This window comes from Amia ocellicauda, chromosome 1 (genome assembly GCF_036373705.1).
Source record: "Amia ocellicauda isolate fAmiCal2 chromosome 1, fAmiCal2.hap1, whole genome shotgun sequence".
Classification (NCBI taxonomy): domain Eukaryota; kingdom Metazoa; phylum Chordata; class Actinopteri; order Amiiformes; family Amiidae; genus Amia; species Amia ocellicauda.
Genome location: NC_089850.1, coordinates 19,948,455 through 19,969,020, shown reverse-complemented (window position 1 = coordinate 19,969,020; position 20,566 = coordinate 19,948,455). Strand labels below are relative to the sequence as shown.

General features: G+C 40.5%; 2 protein-coding genes across 6 annotated transcripts in view; one reads left to right on the top strand and one right to left on the bottom strand.

The window, feature by feature from the left end:
• LOC136758670 (serine/threonine-protein kinase pim-3-like) overlaps positions 1-7,619 on the top strand; it is a 34,777-nt gene extending 27,158 nt beyond the window's left edge. Inside the window, exon 4 of the mRNA XM_066713238.1 lies at positions 7,462-7,619. Within this exon, the coding sequence (XP_066569335.1) occupies positions 7,462-7,619 (158 nt within the window). The remainder of the gene's footprint in view (positions 1-7,461) is intronic.
• A 184-nt stretch (positions 7,620-7,803) lies between these two features.
• Positions 7,804-20,566, bottom strand: part of LOC136734481 (hippocalcin-like protein 1) — a 33,013-nt gene continuing 20,250 nt past the window's right edge. For all 5 annotated transcript variants that reach the window (XM_066697950.1, XM_066697961.1, XM_066697972.1 and 2 more), the window contains 3 exons: positions 12,535-12,934; positions 10,533-10,638; positions 7,804-8,994 (listed from right to left, as the gene is read on the bottom strand). In XM_066697950.1, coding sequence (XP_066554047.1) covers positions 8,897-8,994; positions 10,533-10,638; positions 12,535-12,912 — 582 coding nt within the window. In that variant the 5' untranslated portion in view covers positions 12,913-12,934 and the 3' untranslated portion in view covers positions 7,804-8,896. The remainder of the gene's footprint in view (positions 8,995-10,532; positions 10,639-12,534; positions 12,935-20,566) is intronic.

Genomic DNA, 20,566 nt, shown 5'->3' with positions numbered 1-20,566 from the left:
GGGGTTCGGCCCTGGCTGATGGTTGACAGATGAATTGCAAATTGGTGCTCAAGGCTGCTGGCTGCAGCATCGTGATTTTGTGATCAGAGGCAGCGGAGAAGGCCTAGTGAAGAAATCATTTGATCAGATACACGATTAGATTTCAAGCTGATCATTTCAAGATCTGTCAGCCTGCAGTAACACAATACAGGCTACAGCAGCATCAAAGGGCATTTCTGGGGGCTCGCACAGAATGAATTTCCTTTTTGGTTAGTTCAACCCCCCTACATTTTTCGCTTCCTTACTTACAGAGTCTGTACACGGATTCACATGTGGTGGTTTTAAGATTTCAAACAAGAAACAAAATAAATGAGATTTAAATTAACTGAAGAGATACTTTGTTATTAGATATGTGTTATTGTTATGGTAGTGTGAAGGTTCATATCAGTAGTATCAAATCTAAGAAGTGGTAAAGGCGACCACAATAGACTGGTGTTTTTTTAGCACATACTATGCGTTATACACATACTATGCTATAAAAGAGTCAGTGCTGTGGTAACCGGGGAGGGGAAAGCTGGTACTTTATTGAAATCTGGTAGGAGGGGAATTCTTGCAGTATAGGTTTTTTGTTTTCTATTTTGCTATAATATGTTCTTTCCTGTAAAATGAAGTAGATTTATTCATGTTATTATAGCCCTTTTATTGTGTTCTGTGGAAAAACAGTGGATTGTGCCAAACAGGCTCCATTTTATGTTGCTCACAATAAACTGCCGGTATAAAACTATTCTCCTGAGGCCAGGACTCTCCTTGCTTGCGATCTCTCTCCCACATTACTTTGTTACAGTACACCACATTACATTTAACAATGCCACACATCCTACTACTTTTTACTACGTTTTTAGCACGGTACATCGCAATCACAAGTCCAATCACATTACTAAACACAAACCCCAATCCATAATTTCTCAGAGAATGTGTGTGTTTGTGTGTGCGACTGTGGTTGTGTTATTTGTCCATATCTAGTTATTGTGTGTGTGTGCAGCCATGACAGGCATGATTGTCAGAACAGAATAAAAATGATAATATTAAATGCAGACTAAAAAAATTCAAAAAGTTAAGCATGAAAACAGTAACAAAACTAGGAACAAACAGACATAGGCGTTCAGTCTCAAAGCCGCCGTAAGTCTTTACAAGGGAAATGAGGAGTGATGGGTAATTGCGATGCATAGAAGCGCTAACCTTGGACTGACCTGTGATCAAAGTGGCAGATGACAGCATCCCTCTCAGAGCAGGATTTGAAAATAACTGGAAGATTATTCTACGGCGGATGGGGGTCCAAGTTTGGAATGGTAAAACAAACTGGATTTTCAATAAAACATGCAGCATCACTGCAGCTGATGAAAGCCTGCACTTAAGGGAGAAAACTTAGCCTTCCATTAACATCTAACCACAAAAGACAAAAAAAAATGAAAAGTCCAACCCATACCCGTCAGACACTAGAGTCTTTCAATGGACAATACCAGCATTCATATGAATTAGAAACAATTATAAATTCAATTTAAAGCACAGACCGTTACATGCAGTAATATACTTAATGTAAGATACAGAAAAAAATCTATACTTTGACACCAACCAAAGGGAGATAGGACATTGCACGTTACCACGGGGAACTCATGAACGATTTTCCTAACAAAGCAGCTTATAGGCTGCTGTGCGCTGTCACTCAGCCTCTTTTTGCCGGAGTCAACAGACTCACGCTCAAGCTGCGCCCAGAGGAAATGTCTGCGGACCAGGCAATGGAGCGTGTGTGACAGACCCCCTTGCTTGTTGCTGTAGGGCATGATGGAGGTGTTGTCGGTCAGAATCAGCACATGTCTGTCCCATAGGGCTGGCAAGAGGTGCTGGAGGACTACAAGCTCTGTGGGGCCTCTGTGGCCATTGCAATGGCACCCCAAACCCAGGTCGGAGGTTTTTCATCATCCATGACTCTCTCACTCGCTTCTTGCTGAAAATAAAGCCCAGAGAAGCTAGTGGGTTATTCACAGCACTACATATAATAAGAGAGAACGAAAACAAAACTAACAAGCAGAAAAACACTAAATGTGGCCCTTCATTTAGAGGAATTCAAACATGCAGTTCCTAACCTGCCTCATTGTTCCCTAGATAACTGGTGTCTCTCAGAGTAATGGCATCCCGACTGTGCCTGAGCCGAGACATCGCTCAGACACTTGTTTGAACCTGGGAAAAAAAAACACATCTACTGCAGGGAAGAATCAACTAAAATAACAGCTTTTCTGAGAATAACTAAAACCAACAAGCTATTAGTCACAGGATATGTGGCCCTACTGCTGCTTGCGGAGCAGGAATGTATTGATTGTGCTGGGGAAAAAAACAGGCTAATAGAGAAATCATTTTAGAAATCCATCAAGATGTTTATTGAGAGAGACTTGGATTTAAATATATGAAACGGACAGACACAACACGACCGTTTACTATGAGATCTTGTGTAATATGTAATGTTGGAAAAATCATATTTTCCCAGAATTATAGTTATTTTAAAACTGGGTATTGAAACTCAAGAAAAAATGTCCTTGAATAAAACATAAACATGCACTTCTCATTTATTTCAATGGGAAATGATAGTGACAGAATAAAACAAAGATTGGTGTGCCTTATTGCATTGCATCAATAGGTAACCAAACTCATTTTAGGAGCAAAACGCAGCCCGATACCAAACCCTAGCTAACACCAAAATGTCAAGCTAGGCCCATACAACTCTACACCCAAATCAGTTAAAGTCCTTAGAAAAGCAGACACAACCTTAATGAAAGCCTTTGTTTACTGGGGACTCTATCCCTAACCTAGTCCAGACCAAAATTGAACCTTCATTTCAACAATTAACATACTTTTACTGTTGAATTTGGCTAAATTACTCAAAATATGGCTGTCTAAGCAAATTAAATATAACCATAAGACCATTCCTGTCTTTATTTATATCCCAAATTGAAGCTTATCTTAATCTAGCTCCATTTGCACTGGATTTATTTATGTTAATAGGAGTTCTCTCTAAGCCTCAAGATACCCTTCTCTTTGGGACAGTGATTTTGTTTGTCTGGATAAGAAATTAATTGGTTCCTTCATCTTAAATTCTATATTTTGCGTCTCTTGGTGTGCCAGCTCACAATATGTATTTTTCTCCTGCCCTTACGATATCTGGAAAGCTAAGGAGGAAGTCTTACCAGAGAATGGGCTCAACTTGGACAATCTTCCGACATGTTCCCAAAGACTTCTGGGGGAACTTTCGACCTGGAGATCCTAAGAGCGAATAATGAAGTGGAAAAATGCAATGTGTTAGCAGACAAGCATGTAGTAATATTTTTAAATGGACAAACATATACGTAGATGTAACTTCCTTAAAAGTGAACCCCCCCCCCCCTAAATAGGGTCTAGCAACGCCCCTGCAGTCTAGTCTACTTCACATTCGTCCACACAGCTGTACTCTGCCCTAATTGGAAAGTGGTCAGCTGTATATAAGAAGAGTTTAGTGTCCCCTCATTGCATGTATGAAGTGAATCATTTTCAGTGGTGAAATTCTTTCAGGTCTTTGACTGCAAGGAAGCTGCTTTGAAAAATCTTGTATTATTCCCACGAAGGCCGTACCTTGTGGAATTCTATAAGAAGCCCTGCGGCAGTTTTTAGGAATACATCAATACCCTGATCTTGAGATGCTTGTAGGATGTCTATAGGATTTGTGAGTGGGCTTACACTCTCTGCCATACATTGATTATATTTTGACAAAATATCACTGGTCAGTCAGCTGCCTCCCACCTGAAACCAAAGCTTTGGGGAAAAACAAAAACAATCAATCTACCCTGCTTGTGTAATGCTCTTGCGATTTAAAGGCCATTTAGACGATGCCTTTAGCCAAGACGATTCATGTGCATTTACGAATGTGAATGAATGCAGGCGAAACAAGGGGAAAAAGTTTGATGGAATAAAGGCAGATCAGTAGTCACGACCGCATTTTTATTTGGCCCAGAAGAGCGAGGTCAATTTGAACTCTGCTTGAGTTGGAACATCTATAGCAAACACATTCAAACTAATTGAGCTATTCCTCTGCCTGATGGGAGACACAGCCAAGTAAAAGCACTGTCCGCTGGAAGGCTGTCCCCTGGTTGACATGCTGTTGACTGTATGGAAGGCGAGCACTTTCCACAGGTGCGGTCCGGGGAGATGACACGGTTCCTCGGTCTGCAGGAATCACAATCAATAAGGAGGGAATGCAGTTTTATTTTCTTTTTCTCACCTTGGATGAATCGAATGGAGATTAGAGAGCTCATCTCCAAGGCTCTCCAATCTGCTTCCTGCTCGATGAACTTTGAAGAGAATGAATACATTTCCATTTCTGTGTATTTATTTATTTTTCGATCTCTGTGCGAATTTATTTATTTATTTATTCATTGTACGGTGTGATTGACATTGATATTCTTTCCCCCAGGGTCTGGAATCCCACTCAGAAGAGGTTAGAGAACAGCCTGACACCTCCCTCGTCCCCATGCATATTTCTGCGCAGGTGTGTGACTTGCTTTACAAATTCTATTTGCAGCCAGCAGCTTTTTACAAAATCCAATTTCTTATTAAATTGGGCAGCGTATCTATGCAGCACAAGAGTCATTATCTGTGGTGAAATTTGGAAGAGCAGTTCATAATTTTCTCACTCTGTCACTGTAATTTTCTGTGTGCATCTTTTTTTTCCCCTTTTATAAATCGTCCCACTTACCTTGAAATCTGTCAGGGAACATAGAACAAATCTAGATTAGATTAGAATCTAAAGGGCCAAACAGAAGACCTCAATAGATGAGATGGTTTTTAATGCATTTTGCCAGAGTGAGAATTAAACAGGAATGGCCAATATCACTGCATCAACATCATCAGGGGAGAGAACCAAATTTGACAGGCCGTCAGTCTGAGTGATCTTTATATCTTTAGCGCAGGAGTGGGTCTCACACACTTCATCATGGGTGTCGGCCTGAGTAATAAGAGAATTATTACTTTAATGATTAATATTATTGCTATTATGTTATTACATCTGTTATAATAATAACTATTACTGTCACTATTATGTCATTAAGGTTTTATGTAGTTTTCACTGACAACACACAATTCTCCTTTACCCAATGCAACTTGCCCAGTTTTAACACGTGCTACATCTACGCAACTCTATGGGGTGTGGGGGAAACATATTCACCCAATAAAACATTAATGAAGAACATTAAAGTGGAGAATATCAGAATGGGCTACAGGTGTCATCTGAGCAGGCAGGTGGTCAGACGCACAGTCCTGATGCTCCCAAGTACAGAGAGCCTCTTCCAAGACAGTTCACACCCCAGAGAAACGTGTAGTGCAAAGAACTTGTATACCTAAAGCATATATTTAATTATATTCCTTCTATCTATGCATCAAGCATATCAATATAATATGTTAATGTCACAATGCTTTCCCCCACAATCTGGCAGCCCGGTTTCTCCCCCCGAGCAAGATTTGGTGGAGAAGTGCGAGTCCATGCTGTTCACATCATGGCTCATTTCTCCGCAGCACACTAGGGGGCAGTGTCACGTACAAAGTCTGTAAGCAACACCCACAATATTTACAGTATTATTAAAAAAAAAAAAAAAAAAAAAAAAAAAAACAGGTTTTCATGGTTTTTTAAGATACTGGTTATTTATTTCCCTTCTGTAGATAAGCACTTCCATTGGGCAATTATGATTTGGTTTCATTACAGAAGATATAAGCTATAAGGTTCTTGGGTCCCTAACATATCAAAGGTTCTGTACACCACTACCGGATACTAGGAGCCTAAAACCAATCAGCTTAAAGCACTGGCAGTCTAGAGCATATTTATTGGAATAAGAAATTAAGCAAGCGGTTTTTTTTTTATGTTATTGCACTTTTGTATTTTTAATTATGCTGCGCTAATTAGAGGCCAATTCTATGGGATGTCCTTCTCATTACCTTAAAATCTTAAGTGCTGCAAGTTTAGTTGAATTACACTTTTAAAGGCTGAGGAAAGTAGATGCCAAATTAATGCACTGATCACAATGTGGGAAATAGGTTTTGTTCACAGATATTCAATGCCCCCTTTCTGGCAAAGAAGAGTGGCTGGTACATTACAAGTAATTTAAATATTGCAAAACTAGTGCCGATACATCTATCAGTCTTGGCCTGCCTGGACAAAATCCTACAGGCAACATCGTACAGCACAAAAAAAAAAAAAAAAGATTGAACTAACACACTCACAGTGGGGGGCGTTTCAAAATCCCACTGTAAATAAATGGAATATAAATAGCCTAAGCCTAATGAACATTTTATTAGGCCAAATGCTAACCCTACCCTCCTTCTTCAGTGGAATATACCATTTTTCCATCTGTGGGCGTTTGTGTTTTTGTCTCAAACTTGTATAGTTTAAAAAACACATCTGGAAGTACGGTCTTTAGATGATGATGATTATTAATAATACTGCATTGTCAATAACTAACCTGGTGTTACCAGTCTTTGGACCACCAGTGAGACTCTCCAGCACCAGGGCTGAGGAGCATGTGAAGTGAAAAACCATTAACCCCTCTTCTGTAGCGTATAACTCTGAAAAAAACACTCCTTTAATGTTTCATGTTTACATGCTCCTCTCATTACCAGCAGAACTCACTTCAAGACATGCAGAGAACAAGAAACGAGAACGATTGATTTTCCATGATTTAAAAAAAAAAAAAAAATGTACGGCAGAGGAAGCTCACCAAGCCATTCTCTCTCTTTCTGCTATCAATTGACCACCTATATCCACTTCTGTGGTGCTTCCACACAGGGCTCCTGGTGATGTCAGTGGGTCTCTGTGGCTCGGGCATCAAATCACACCACAGCAGCCGTTACGAGAGCTGACAAGCAGACGAACTCAGCTACGGCTCATCTCTCGCAGCTTCTTTTCATAGGGGAAGGAATCGCTTCTCTTTCCTTTTCTGATAAATGCATTTCTCGCTCACGCAGCTCTTATGGGCATCATGGTGGGTATCACACTCAGATTCAGATTTTAGGTTTGAGGACAATGCCTCTGGACCAATCACTGAAAAGAACAAGCCAAAAATGTGTGGACCATGATTTTGCTTTGTCTGTTGGTTTTTTTGACAACATGGAAGGGAAGGGACCAAGGAAGACAGCTCTGACTAAAACCGTCCCAATGTCCCCTCTGCTAAAACAATGTGTTCCTCCTTAATGCAAATATGACAACCCCTGCCCTTCCAATCTCTTTTCTATTCACATTTATCTCACACAGACTCAGTTACAAAAGAAGTTACTGACACTGTGCAATAAAGCAAATCACACAGGGTTTCTGCAGCTCACAGATACGTGTCCGGCGCCATGTTTCTTTTGTGAATCGGCTGCTCATTCAGCCTGACCAGCAACTTCCGTGTGAATTTAATTCGACTTTAGGGAAGACTTACATCTCGATGAGCCCCGAGGGTCATGGGTTACCCAATCCAGAGCTGTCCTTGGCCTACACCCTCGCTCACACGGAGTCCTTCCTGCTGAGGCCACTGCTCCTGATTGAGCCCCTGGGATCCCACCAGGGGCCGCAGCCAAGGAAGTAAGAGTTTATATTTCCATTCGGCAGACAAAGAACTGCCTGCTGTTCCTTGCAGACGAGATGTGCACGGTCGCCAGAAAGCCACAGATTGAGTTGGACACCAGCTGGACCTGGTATTGTGTTGTTGTTGTAAGGCTTTTCATTTACAAAACTAAAGAAACTACAAATAACACTGGCAAACATTTGCATTAGGATTGATATTTTGTGATTTGTTTTTAATTTTGTAAAGCTGGACAGGAAAGCAGTGGGGGATTGAGGAGGAAAAACGTAGACTTATTTTTATTACAGTTCTTGGCAGTAGGAGGATGGAAATAATATCAAGTTAACACTGGAATGCACAGGGATCATTAAAAACATATGGACACATTTGGAGACTTGGTACACTCTGCACCAACTTAAAACGTCACATCTCACTAACCTTTTATACAGGAATCCAGAGTGATTTTAGGTCATTAAATAATAATAATAATAATAATAATAATAATAATAATAATAATAATAATAATAATAAAATGGATTTCAAATTTCCCCATTTTCTTTCATCACAATTGATATTAAATACTTAAAATGAATAAAAAGACATTTAGCAAAGCTATCACTATTAGCCATGCAAATTCAAAAGTGATTAAACATCACGAAAGGAATATAACTTATCAGTCAAACAGCACTTGGTATCAGCCATAAAAAGGTTTCTGTTGTTTCTGATCTCCAAATTGCACCTACAACTACAACCACATTCAATACAAATAGCCAGTTACATTTCAATTGACTTCACTGGATACGCAAAAGAAAGTTGGTAAATTACACTACACAGCTGCAAGCAGGTCCATCAAACTAGGCAAATGCATATATGTATATTTGTGTATATCTTTAAGTGCTTGATATGGTTTGAAAATATTGTTAAAGAAATACTCTAAATACATCAGCTACTCGCATGAGAAGCACAACTCTTTAGTAACTGTTTGAGAAGAGCACAGTAACGCTGAAGATGTGCATACATGGAACAGAGTCAATACACCTGTGGATTCAATAAGAAATGAAATGTCTTAAAAACAATTCTTGCATAAATCATGCGGATGCTGCCTTGAGAAACAAAGTACAAAGCAAACTAGAAACCAAAAAAACAACACAAACCAACAAAAACAGCCGACAAGATCTGCCGATGAAGTTTTGTCCAATGACCTGGGAGTGATCGGAAAAAGGCATCCTTTTGCAAGCAAAGCTTCAACGACGAGCCAATGGTTCGTTTGATAATGTCTGGATGATAAGGAACGTGTCTGTTCAGAACTGACTTGCGCTGCTGGGGTCACACTGTAGCAATCGCACGATGGAGGGGTCGCTCTTGGCACCTTTGATAAACTCCTCCAGGGAAAGTTTACCTACATCAGAAAGAGAAGAAATGTGGTCACAGGATCTTTCACTTCTCTGGGAAATATATTAAAAATCAATCAACCAATTCTTGCAAACCTACAAAAATACACAAACAACTAAATACAATAAAATGAAACCATTAGCTCAAGTAAACGAGGAGTACAACATTTTGTAAACAAGCCTTTGTTAATAAAAGAACCATTTGTCCAAAGATCTAAAATACATTTCATTCCACAAGGGCCAAGGCTGTCACTTTGTTTGATTAAATACCCTTTTGTGTATTCTATAACACATTGTGATTATACAATACAATCTATTCAGCCCTTTGAAAAATAATCTGTCAGAACAGGTGTGTGAAAACCTGAATTCCCCCCCCCCCCCACTTTGATACATTTCAAGGGACATATGCAAAGAGCTGCATCAGGTCTGTTACATCTAGCGATATAATGCAAAAACATGCACAAGAAAAACTGGATATGCAAACAAACAAGGAAACTAACTTTTTTGTGAGTTCTTTGCCAAGTACTGTAGTTCCTTGACCTAATGGAGTAACACCAATGCAACCAAATCATTGCTTTCCCGTTTCCCACATCAAATACATAACAGTATGTTCTACGAGCCTCCACAGCGCGAGTAGTTTGTGTCTGTTTTCATCACAATCACATCATCAGGAATAAATACTTGTAAAAAGACCTGCACTCAGATATGACAGCATCCCAGAGACAGAGACTTTCGCTTCTCATAAACCTCTGCAATAACCCTGGAGTCCCTTGACAAATTGGCAACATTTCAAAGATAAATTGCAGATCTCCGAGAGACAGGGGGAGAGAAAGAATGGAGACTTTCTTGAAAGAGATAATGGATGCATCCAGCTGAAGGCTTTAAAAGTTTAACCCATTCAATATTCAATTAATAGAATGACTTAAGTGGGAATTAAAGCATTTGAAATTGCATTAGTGTTGGAATGCGAATAATTTCTGAAGTCACAGCAAAGAGCTTTTTGTCCCCATGCTCGTCTTGTTAGGAGTCTGAATGGTTCAGCCTGCACATCCAGAGTACATCTATTCTTGTTCAGAAAATCTAACGACCACTAAAGGAGTAAAGTGTGAGAGGTGTAAATTAACTTCAATCAAAAATGTCAGTCGGCCATTATTCAGTTTCAGCATTCGCCTATTGGAATTATGGGTTATTTAAAAGACAGGGAATCGTCTTGAGTGCTATACATTTCACAGCTATTACTGCAGACCATTTCCTTCACCTTCCTACACATTATGGAAATACTCCAAAGTGATTTAGTAAGTGATAGTAAGGTCAAAGGTCAGGGTTTTAAACTAATGCCACCTTGCTGACGGACAAGAACAAAATCACAGCCCCAGGCATCAGCCAGTGTTTTCCAAATTCCTCACGTCACAGACCCCCAAAATAAGAATAAGCATCCTGTCTTCCACGTAGAGGAACACGAGAGTGGACTTTAACTACTGCCCAAATTTTGCTTATCCTTGTTAGTGATGTCTCCGTGGCTCACCAAGGGACGGGCGTCACCTACCGTCATTGTTTGTGTCCATTTGGCGAAAGATCTTGTCTGTGCGCTTCTCCGGAGTGGATTCATCTTCTGGCATTTTCATAACCGACGACACCATCTTGTAAATCGCCTAACAATGGAAGGTCACCAGGGAGAGCAAGAGAAGCTGAAGTTAGGAGAGGCAAGATCTTAAACCCAAACAGTCTGAAACCCCGTGTCTCCAGAGTTGGAGACAAGTGACACAAATTGTTTGAATCAATAGTTAAGCTTTATATTAATTACCAGTCATTTATAATTATTATTATTAATGAAGCAACAACTGGGGGGGGGGGGGGTAATACTGCATCAAAGAGAAAGTTTGTTCCAGGACAGATGTCAGTTAATTTTTCCTTTGCCACTTTCATTCCTGTGCTATGGAGACAACGAACATCCCCTTTGGGATTGGCACTAATCTCTTCGGAAAGCAAAACTGAGTGCTGGAGGGCTCTGCCACTGATTGGTCCCTTAAGTGAATACATCTCAGAGTGACTAACAGGCGTCTAACAATCCATTTGAGACTGGAGGAATACCTGCACTGTTCATTAGTCTACTGGCTGAACTGCCTTGACTAATAAAAGTAGATTTATTTATTTATTTTTTCAAGCAATGGAGGAAAAACTACATTGGCACACAAAGCAAATGGGAACAGAAGCTGATTGTGCCCAACATCTCAGGTGGCTTTTTTATTGGTTGGTTTCTGGTTGGGTTTATTACTGTGCAATGAAAAACAACTTAAATTTATAATCCTATTATTGTCAGGCTGACAGTCACATCCAAGAACCCAACATTAATCCTGCACTGCAGTTTGACTGCATAGCCACTGTGCACATGTGTTATTGAAGTATTTACACTGAACATCTGGTTATGGAGTAATTTAGAGCTAAATGTCACAATGAGCTGAATATAATAAGCCCCTGCTCTTCATACACGGGATTTTAATTAATTATGGATACTGTTAAATTCCCTCATCGCAAACGTCTGATAAAATGTGTGGCGTTTCTATCTTCCCCTCCCAGCTGGTAATTAAAGACTGATAGGACTGCCTCTGCAGACTCCAGCTCGTGTCTGATACATCCCTACAAAGGCTATCGCAGTCTCTCCGATGTCTACAAGAAACAATCCTCTTCCAACCTTTGCTCTAATCATCATCCACTCCAAACCCAGTCCGTCTCAATTGGGTTTTATTGCCTTATAACTTACCAGCTAATGCAATTTTGTCACACAATCGATTATTAAAAATGGATCCTATTTGCAGAAATATAGTACCACAAGCACCGAACAGCATCACGATGGTGGTATGTGCAAGTAAATACAATTTACACTTTTAACCAAACAGTGCTTTAAATAGGAATGTCAAATATCATTTTATTATAACAATCAAGGGTTTATTGGAGACATTAAGCTTCTCAGACTGTGTACATTTTATCTGAGCTGCAGTAAGTCTGTATATATAGCCTAATAACAATAACATTTGTAATACTTGATTTATTTTTTCATAATTAATTTAGATGTGGTTCTGCTTAAAGCACAGACTTTTGATGTAAACCCATCGTGTCAATATAATATATGGTTTTTAATATACATTCTTTTGAGATACAACCAAATTAACCGTTTTTAGCCAGGGGAAAGAATTAATGTGGAATGTTTGGATCCGATTGCTGGTATATAAACTGCATTAGCGGTTAATGTGAAAAGTTAATTTCCCAGAGCATTGCATGCCATCAAATACTGTGAGAAATGTTCAATGCATTGTATCATAAATGTGCTACTGCATTCCACAGGACTACAAAATTGACATCCCTATTTATGTAACCTGTCTACTAATGACAAATACAAAAAATGTAAATAATGGGTATAGATAGATCTATGTTATTTATAACTATTCATGCTCACAAGTTTGGACCCATCATAAAATCTCTAGAGAATCAAAGAAATTGTTTTGGGAGGGAGAAAATAAATAATATAAAAAAAAAAAGACTCCACTTGCCTGTACTATCTCGAGCATTTCTGCCCTGCTGATGTAGCCGTTGCCATCCAGGTCGTACATACTGAACGCCCACTTCAGCTTCTGCTCCAGCTTGCCGCGTGACGTGACACTGAGCGCGATGATGAACTCCCGGAAGTCGATGGTGCCGTCACCGTTGGTGTCGAAGGTGCGGAAGACATGCTCGGCGAACTTGGAGGCGTCTCCGTAGGGGAAGAAGTTGGCGTAGATCTTCTTGAACTCCTCCACGGTCAGGTGTCCCGTGGGGCAGTCCTTCAGGAAACCCTTGTACCACTCCTGCAGCTCGTGGTCGGTGAACTCCGTGTTCTCCCGCAGGTCGTTCAGCACCTCAGGACGAAGTTTACTGTTCTGCTTCCCCATCCTGGCACGCTGCGTCTACGCCCTGGGACGACGAGGAGAGAGAAGATTTAAAAACAGGAGAACCAGATCCATTAATTACATCACCACAAACATTTTTAAAAAACACTGAGCTGCAGCTGGCAAATGAGCTTCTAATAAAAAAAAAAAAAAAAAATCACGTTTACAGTCCACACAGGAAAAACTGTCTTTCCGGGACCATGTTGGAAGTTGCAAAGGTTTGTTCCCTAGCAAGGTATTTTAAGCTATATTAATTTCTTAACCCTTTAATTAAAAGATTTCCTCGTTCTTTTCATTTTCTTTTTTCAGTCATTTGTTTCAGGTGGGCCCGAGAACCAGAACTGGGAAATCCAGTTAAAACACATTCCAAATCCCAGAACTGGTCATTTTGTTTATTCAAATCTGCATTTCAGAGACCAGCTGTCCAACTAGCTCAGCCAAATCGAAAGCAAATTCAATTCAAAACATCAACTAGTGGAGTTAATGAGTCTACACAACTGGACAGGATAATACAGTTAAAAATGCATTTGGTTACATTTACTTATTGATCCCCACAACAATTAGACTTTAATGTAACATCAGACCACATCTCCACTAATGTTAAAAGTTGGGTGTGCTCAGCCAAGCAGAGTGCCCAAAGACAGCACCCAACATGGAGACTTTTGCCGAAGATGATTCTGGTTTTTGTTTTGCCCGTGAGATAACTGGTTACATTGATAAGTACTCGGGTGTAATGCTCCGACTTACAGTTGAAGAGTCTGGGTTATATATAAAAATAAAAAAAGTGTACAAATAGATCAATTAAGCAATACAGAATAAATCAAAACATAAATGATTAAATCAATAAATAAGCAGAAGGCTATTCCAGGCATTCAGCCGAGCGCTCAGGACTGTAAATGTCAAACTGAGTTGCTGACTGTTCAGCCTGGACCATGACTGTATTCGTAGCACATGATCTCTTACATCATCATGCCAGTATGGGTCATTTTAATTCTTAACCAGTTACAGATTTTCATTTCTCCTTTTTCTTTTTTCATTTCTTGACAGTGGTAGTGACTACAGTGTGGGAAAGAGTCCACCAGGACACACATCAAATAAACACAGCGTTGCGAGGGGATTTTTCATCCGTCATTGTGTACAATCAGTACCATGAAGAGCACAGAGCTTTAGCATCCCCATTCTCGAGGGGAGGCCAACTCGCAGTAAAGGATTGGAACAGTAAGGACCTGCTCACAAATAACACCCCAGCAAGGTCCTGTAAGGCTGGGTTTTAGTCTCCATAAATTGGCAGACTCTAACAGTTACAACAAATAGGTCCCCTTCAAAAGGTAACACAAAGGGTTTACAAGAATCATAACACAATTTATAGATACACAAGTATGGTTATACCGTTACAAGCCTGGAGTCCAGCGTGGGACGCATTAAAGGGCCAGACAGAAGAACAGAAAAACAATGTCTTTGAAGAAGAACATGTAAGATACTTCAGTCAATCGAACAACTGCGTCACTTTCCTCAATTACCCTTCTGATTTAAACTGAGAGCTGACGGCTCGTTATGCACCAGCCAAGTTAATTTGGCTTTTTTAATTCAATACTAGTCATTACAGCGACGCTCTGATCACAGCTCGCCTCGCTGGCTTTAAGGACTCATTACCATGTAAAGCAGAGATATTTCCAACACTATATTCCACGCTTTTACCTATACCCATAATAATCAGCCGTCTGCGAGTTGTAATTAAGAAGGAAATAAACTGCAGCTCTTCAGTTAAAAATAAAAATATTGAACTGCTGACAGTGAAATTGCAGGAGCTACATGTGGCGAGGATCATAAAACCTCTTTTGTTTGCTTTGTTTACAGTGGAAGCTTTTCCTTCCTGTTTTAATTGAATGAACAGTGTTTTCTATCATTCATAGCCTGACACAAGCTTATAATTATTCTTATGACTCACATGACTGGACTATTGCATGGGCCTATCAGTGACCACACACGCTCACAGAAATCCAGGCTTTTGTTTTTCCACTATTTTAGTGTTATTGTTTGGTTCAGAGTAGGAGTAAAAACAACCAAAATGTAAAATGAAAACCATAGCCATTCTTCAGTCTCTCCCGAGCATCTCATCTGGGCAGAGCTGCTTTGGTATATTTTCTTCATGTTTCTGTAAATCGTGAATATGTGATTACATATACTTTTCTAAATCGAGAATTTAATCAGAAAACAATGAGGCACTCTATCCTTCACGACTTACTGATTCCGGCACTTCATTAAATTTTAAGAAGGCTCAGACACTTAAATGTATCATAATGAGATCAGATTTTGCTACCGAGTGTAACTTAATGGCTAAAAACCACAAGATGAGTGGATCAGGTCCCAAGATGAGGCATAATACTGCTCATATTTCTGCCATTAAAAATAAAAGAAAAAAACAGCTATGTAAACATTCACTATTGATCCATTCAGGGTCATGGTCTAATCAGCACAGGCAGCATTAGCGGTGAGTGAAAGGAGAAAAGTCTGTAATATTGGCCCCAGAATCCCAGATGACTCAAGAAGCCGCCATTCCTGCTCAGTGCCTGCAGCCACTGGATCATCTTTAATTCCTTGAGAGGTATTAATAAGGTTTATTGGGGAACATCTATTACTGCATTAAAGGCTGAGGATCTTTTGTTCGTGATACGTTCAGTAAAGTACAAACGTGTTTCCACTGCTGCACAGAAAGGGCAGAAGGAGATGGAAGAAGCTTCACGCTTTAAAGAGGGATTTTGAATTTGCAGATGGCCGTGCGTATTGAAGCGTGCGTGGGAAAGGCCACGGTCATCATCTAAACAAACGAACGGAAAACAGCCACAGGGCGACTTCCACAACAATCAGCTCTGCAGTGCTCATCTGACTGCAGCTTTTCTGATGTCAACTAAATCCCTGCAAGATTTTTTTTTTGAATGGGGGGGGGGGGGGGGGTCGAATACATACCAGTCATAATAATAATTTTACAAATATGCTATACGTATGTACTAACTGAAATGTTCACAACTGCAGGAAATGGGGAACCCAGGGTTTCAGGAATTGTGCTTTCAACATCCAACTCTTGGTGTCAATAGCCTTTGCTCTAGACCTCTCTCAAGGGGAGATCTTGTCTTCTCAGCTCTCCAGATTCAACCCGAACACAGTCCCCAGTTTGGGATCTGCTACTTCTGAAGGTGACAGTTCTGAAGTGGTTCAGATCATGAGCAAGTAGGCAGTTTAAGGGAGGGCACTTGGTGAGGAGTGATGAAAGGTCTCACGTTGATGAAGAGGGGTGAGCACAACTATAAAAGTATTTGAAGAGCATTGCAAAAGCATTAGACCCTGAACCCTGTAGCAGCTGACACTCCAGTTGCAGTCAGTACGGTACATTTCACAAACATAAAACTAAACAACGAGTTTTAAAATGCTACCCAGTGTTTTGATTCCTAGACAGAAATGTACTATAAACCTTTTCCAGTGAGAAAATCTAACACCGGATAATGGCCAGCAACATGGATAGGAACGACTGGGTTATTTTTCAATCACACCATCTAATACGGATTCAGTCTGAATTGAGGGGGGTGGACTATCTCTGTGAACATGTTGGCCTTCGTGGTTGATCTCGTAAATAAGTCCTAAAGCATTTTTATTGTAGAATGGCTTCAATTAAAAAAAAAAAAAAAAAGAGGCGAATGAGTGACGCTGGGCCCCATAGATGACTGCGACAATCTGATTGAAAACTGATGCGACTTGCAATCAGCTTGTTTGTTTTTGATTTTTTACTGTTGAAACTAAGTATAGGAGCAATACCTGAGCTAAGGAGCTCTGATAGGTGTTGAGGATCACGAGAGAGAATTACCCAAACTCGTCTCGTTTATGTAATTTAATCTCAGACTGAAACAGCCACTCAACTCCCACCGTAACTCAAAATTAATCACTTTTATTTGTTTTTAATACGGGGTTCCGGGGCAGCTGCCTCAGACTGTTTCTACAGTTACAGAAATTGCATAACGCACGTCTTGAGACACAACACAAAATGTGTGTGACAGCTGCTTTTATGATTCACTGGGTAGTAACAACAAACACGTATTAGAAACACGCCAGCCACCCCTGTACCTTTCTGACAACACAAAATGGCAATTTGTCAAGCAAAACACCCCTTGTCTGGAACCAAAAAGGTGTTCTGCGATTTACATTTTAAGCAGTTAATTAATCTCAGTTGTTATTTTTGCTTGCAGAGCTCTGTGGATAATTACATTTTCAGACAAGTCCCGCATATTCATTTGACTGTGATCATTCATGTTTTTGCAGCGATCAGAACATGTTTTGGTGATCATGGCACAAAAATACATCATACATCTACAACCTACAAATGTATGTTTTCTAGTTCTCTGTGAACTGTGGCATGATGAGCAGATGGAAATTTCTAGGCAGGATGTTTATGTTGCCTGAAACATCCACTTCAAGATACTGGCTATTGATACTGTTTGACGTTTTCATGTGACCCATTGAATGATCTTAGAGTGTCTTTGGTATAGAAGAAGTGTCTCCTGAATGTATTTCTCTGAAGACTCAATTACACCATTTTCTGTATATATCTAGAAGGTTTTGGAGTTTGATCTGTCATAAAATGCAGGCATCAACTCACACCAAACGGCACCACTGACTGCTACAAACGCCTTGTCAGTGCTGAGCTAACTGGTGTTCCCAGACAAAAGGACCGGAAAACTGTTTTTTCTTAGGTTTGTGACACTATTTGCCAGGCAATTATTTTTTGACAGTATTTTTTTTTTTTTTTATATATAAAAAATAGTGTTATAATTGTATTATTTTGGCTCAACGCCACATTAATGGGACTGTCTGCTCATTAAAAGTGTGTAAAGGTAAGTTGGAAACTAAAAAGCATAATATCTTGAAAGGAATCTTATTAAATCTGCAAGGAGCCTTAGGTGATTAAACAGGCAACCACACTAGCACAGCTCTTGTAGTAAAAGGAGGGTGCGCACATCTGAGAGAATTGCTCAGTGCTGCAGTGTATCGCTGGCACCGATGGCTGTTTGGTGAGACAGATATTCATAATCCAGGAACCGGGGTGAAGAAAAGTGTGCAGGACGCTCCTCACCTCAGCACAGTGTGCACAGTGTTCACAGACCCATTGAAACAACGTCATCCAGTGATTCATTTAGTTGAATTAATATTGGTCAATTATAACTGTAGTTCTGTATCAGTGATGTAGAAATTCATACAGAAATCTAATTCTAGTCCAAAATGTTACACATTCACAGTTTTCAATCAATGCACTCAAGATGAATTTTCAGTTTTCTCTAGGCTAAAAAACATCATTTAAGACTAATATCTGATTTAATACGTTTAATATATTTTTTCCACATACAACTGAGACCCTTGATAATATTACACCTATGTTCCTTGTCCCAGTATTTCAGAATGCTAAATTAAAACATCCACACTTACAAAACAACAATAAATAGTTGTTCAAAATCTGGTAATCATAATCTGGCTATGATTCAACTGCCTATCATGTCTCTTCCCAACACTAATAAAAGATTCAACACTAGCTCAAACATCTGTCTTCTCTGGGGAATGGCAAGATATTTTATTAAACAGTTTTTTTAATGCAAAAAGACGAGACCCACTGCATCTTTCCATATGGGCACGTCCCGAGAGTCGTGATGGAAATCACAGAGATCCAGAACGAGCTCCAAAGGACAGGCAGAGCCACAGCCCTGACCAGACCTGAGGACAGTACTCAGCGGACAGTAACACCCTGGCTAGGAGAGATGCACGGGTTTCATTTCTGTACAGCTTGTTGTAAATGTTGTAAATTGTCTCACAGACGTTTTTTAATTAGACAGGGATTTTTAATTAGAATGTATATATTTGTTCCAGACAGGGGCTTCTGTTGCGAGAAGCAGACAGAAACCCTGATGAAAATTAAATAAAATCACTTTCTTGCAGAAGGGAGAAAGTGTCATGCGGTGTATTAAACCTGAGGAGTTACAGACGGGGAAGGCAGTAGCAGGGAGACAATAACAGGAAACCCAAATACGGAGCACCTCGCGTTGCTGTGAAGAAGCCGTAGGAACGAGCACAGAGAAGAGGGTGTTGTTATTTACAAGTGCCTTCCCACCTGGGAGACTTTAGAAGCTCTCCCTCAGGATGGGGGGTAGCCACAGGAGACCGAGCACTGCTGGGAATGGGACTGCCAGGTGTTTCAGGATGAAAATGGCAGGTTAATGAAGCATGAGGTGTAAAGCGAGGTTCCCTCCAGAGACTAAATCCTGATTAAAATAGCTGCAACATTTCTAACAAAAACCCTGCCAAGACCCTGAGCAGTTTGTTATCCCCTTAACCCACGGCTCTGCGAAAAAGTCATGGGGTAAGGGATTGGGGGGCTGGCCATCCAACTATTCATTTATTTTGTGTGTGTCCTTTGGCACAGTCTGGATTCACCACTTGGAATCAGCCCCACAGAACATAAGAACTTTCTTTTCTTTCATCTGCAGATCACAGTCACCTTATTAATTGCACAACAAGATAACACCAGTATTCAGCAGGGCACACACTGCAGCACAGTTTAGACTGTCACTGGTGGAGGTGGTTGACATGTGCACCGTGAGAACATGTGCAAGAGATTGTGTTGATCAGTCAGTGAGGTGGGGAAACCAGAAGGAAACTGATTCACCTTGTGAGAGAGTGAAAGAGGGGAAAAAAGGGAGTGAGAGAAAGCAAAAGTGAAACCCTGCAAATAGAGAGTCAGGTGAATCCTTCAGAGCAGATTCACTGGGGGCCAAACTCCGATAGGGACGGCCAGCTCAGCCAGGTGCTGCCACAGGGCCCATAGATGATCTCACAGGCCCTTTCAGCACAGGGCCTCAGCACTCCAGGGGCCATGGCTGGAGCAGGGCCTATCAAAAAGGGACAATTTTAGAGTGTGCTTTATCAGCATACTAGCTCTCTCTCTCTCGCTCTCTCTTTGTCTCTTGCTGTCTCTTTGTCGTGCATGCTATCGCTCGGTCTCTCTACCTCTCTCTTTCTCTAAGCGTCTTCACGTTTAACCTTCAGGGGAGGGAAAGAATTAAACCCCCATAATCTATACCCTGCAATGTGTGGAGCTGCTGACAGCCACTGCAGGATAATGCCCGGGTCTGTGTGTGGGACAGGCTTCCTCGAGCAGGAAACCCTGGAACAATGCAGTGGAGTTATAATGACATCTTCAGGTGCAGGCTCCCATTCGCTCGCTGCAACTTAAGAGCGAGGCTGTGAGGCCATGTATTATGCAGGAAGCACTTTAGTCTACTGTACTCTGATGTACTCTACTGTTCCTTACTCTAATGTACTGTTCAGATACACACTAGTTTCAAAACAGCATGTTCTCTATCGTGAGAACAGATTACATCTGAAAAGAAAAAAAAAAAAAAGTGTGATTACTCTCCTTGGAGGCTGACTGTAGTCCAACACGGGAGAACAGTAACATGAGGGAAAGCAAAATGAAATCATGTTAAAGCACAGAAACCTGCCAGAGTAGCGTGCAAACGTGATGGCAGCACAGCAAACGCTGCGAATGAAAGACGTTCATGGTTAGAAATGTTTGTGACACAGGGTGACCCCATAGGCAATTAGGAAACCCTGACATCCA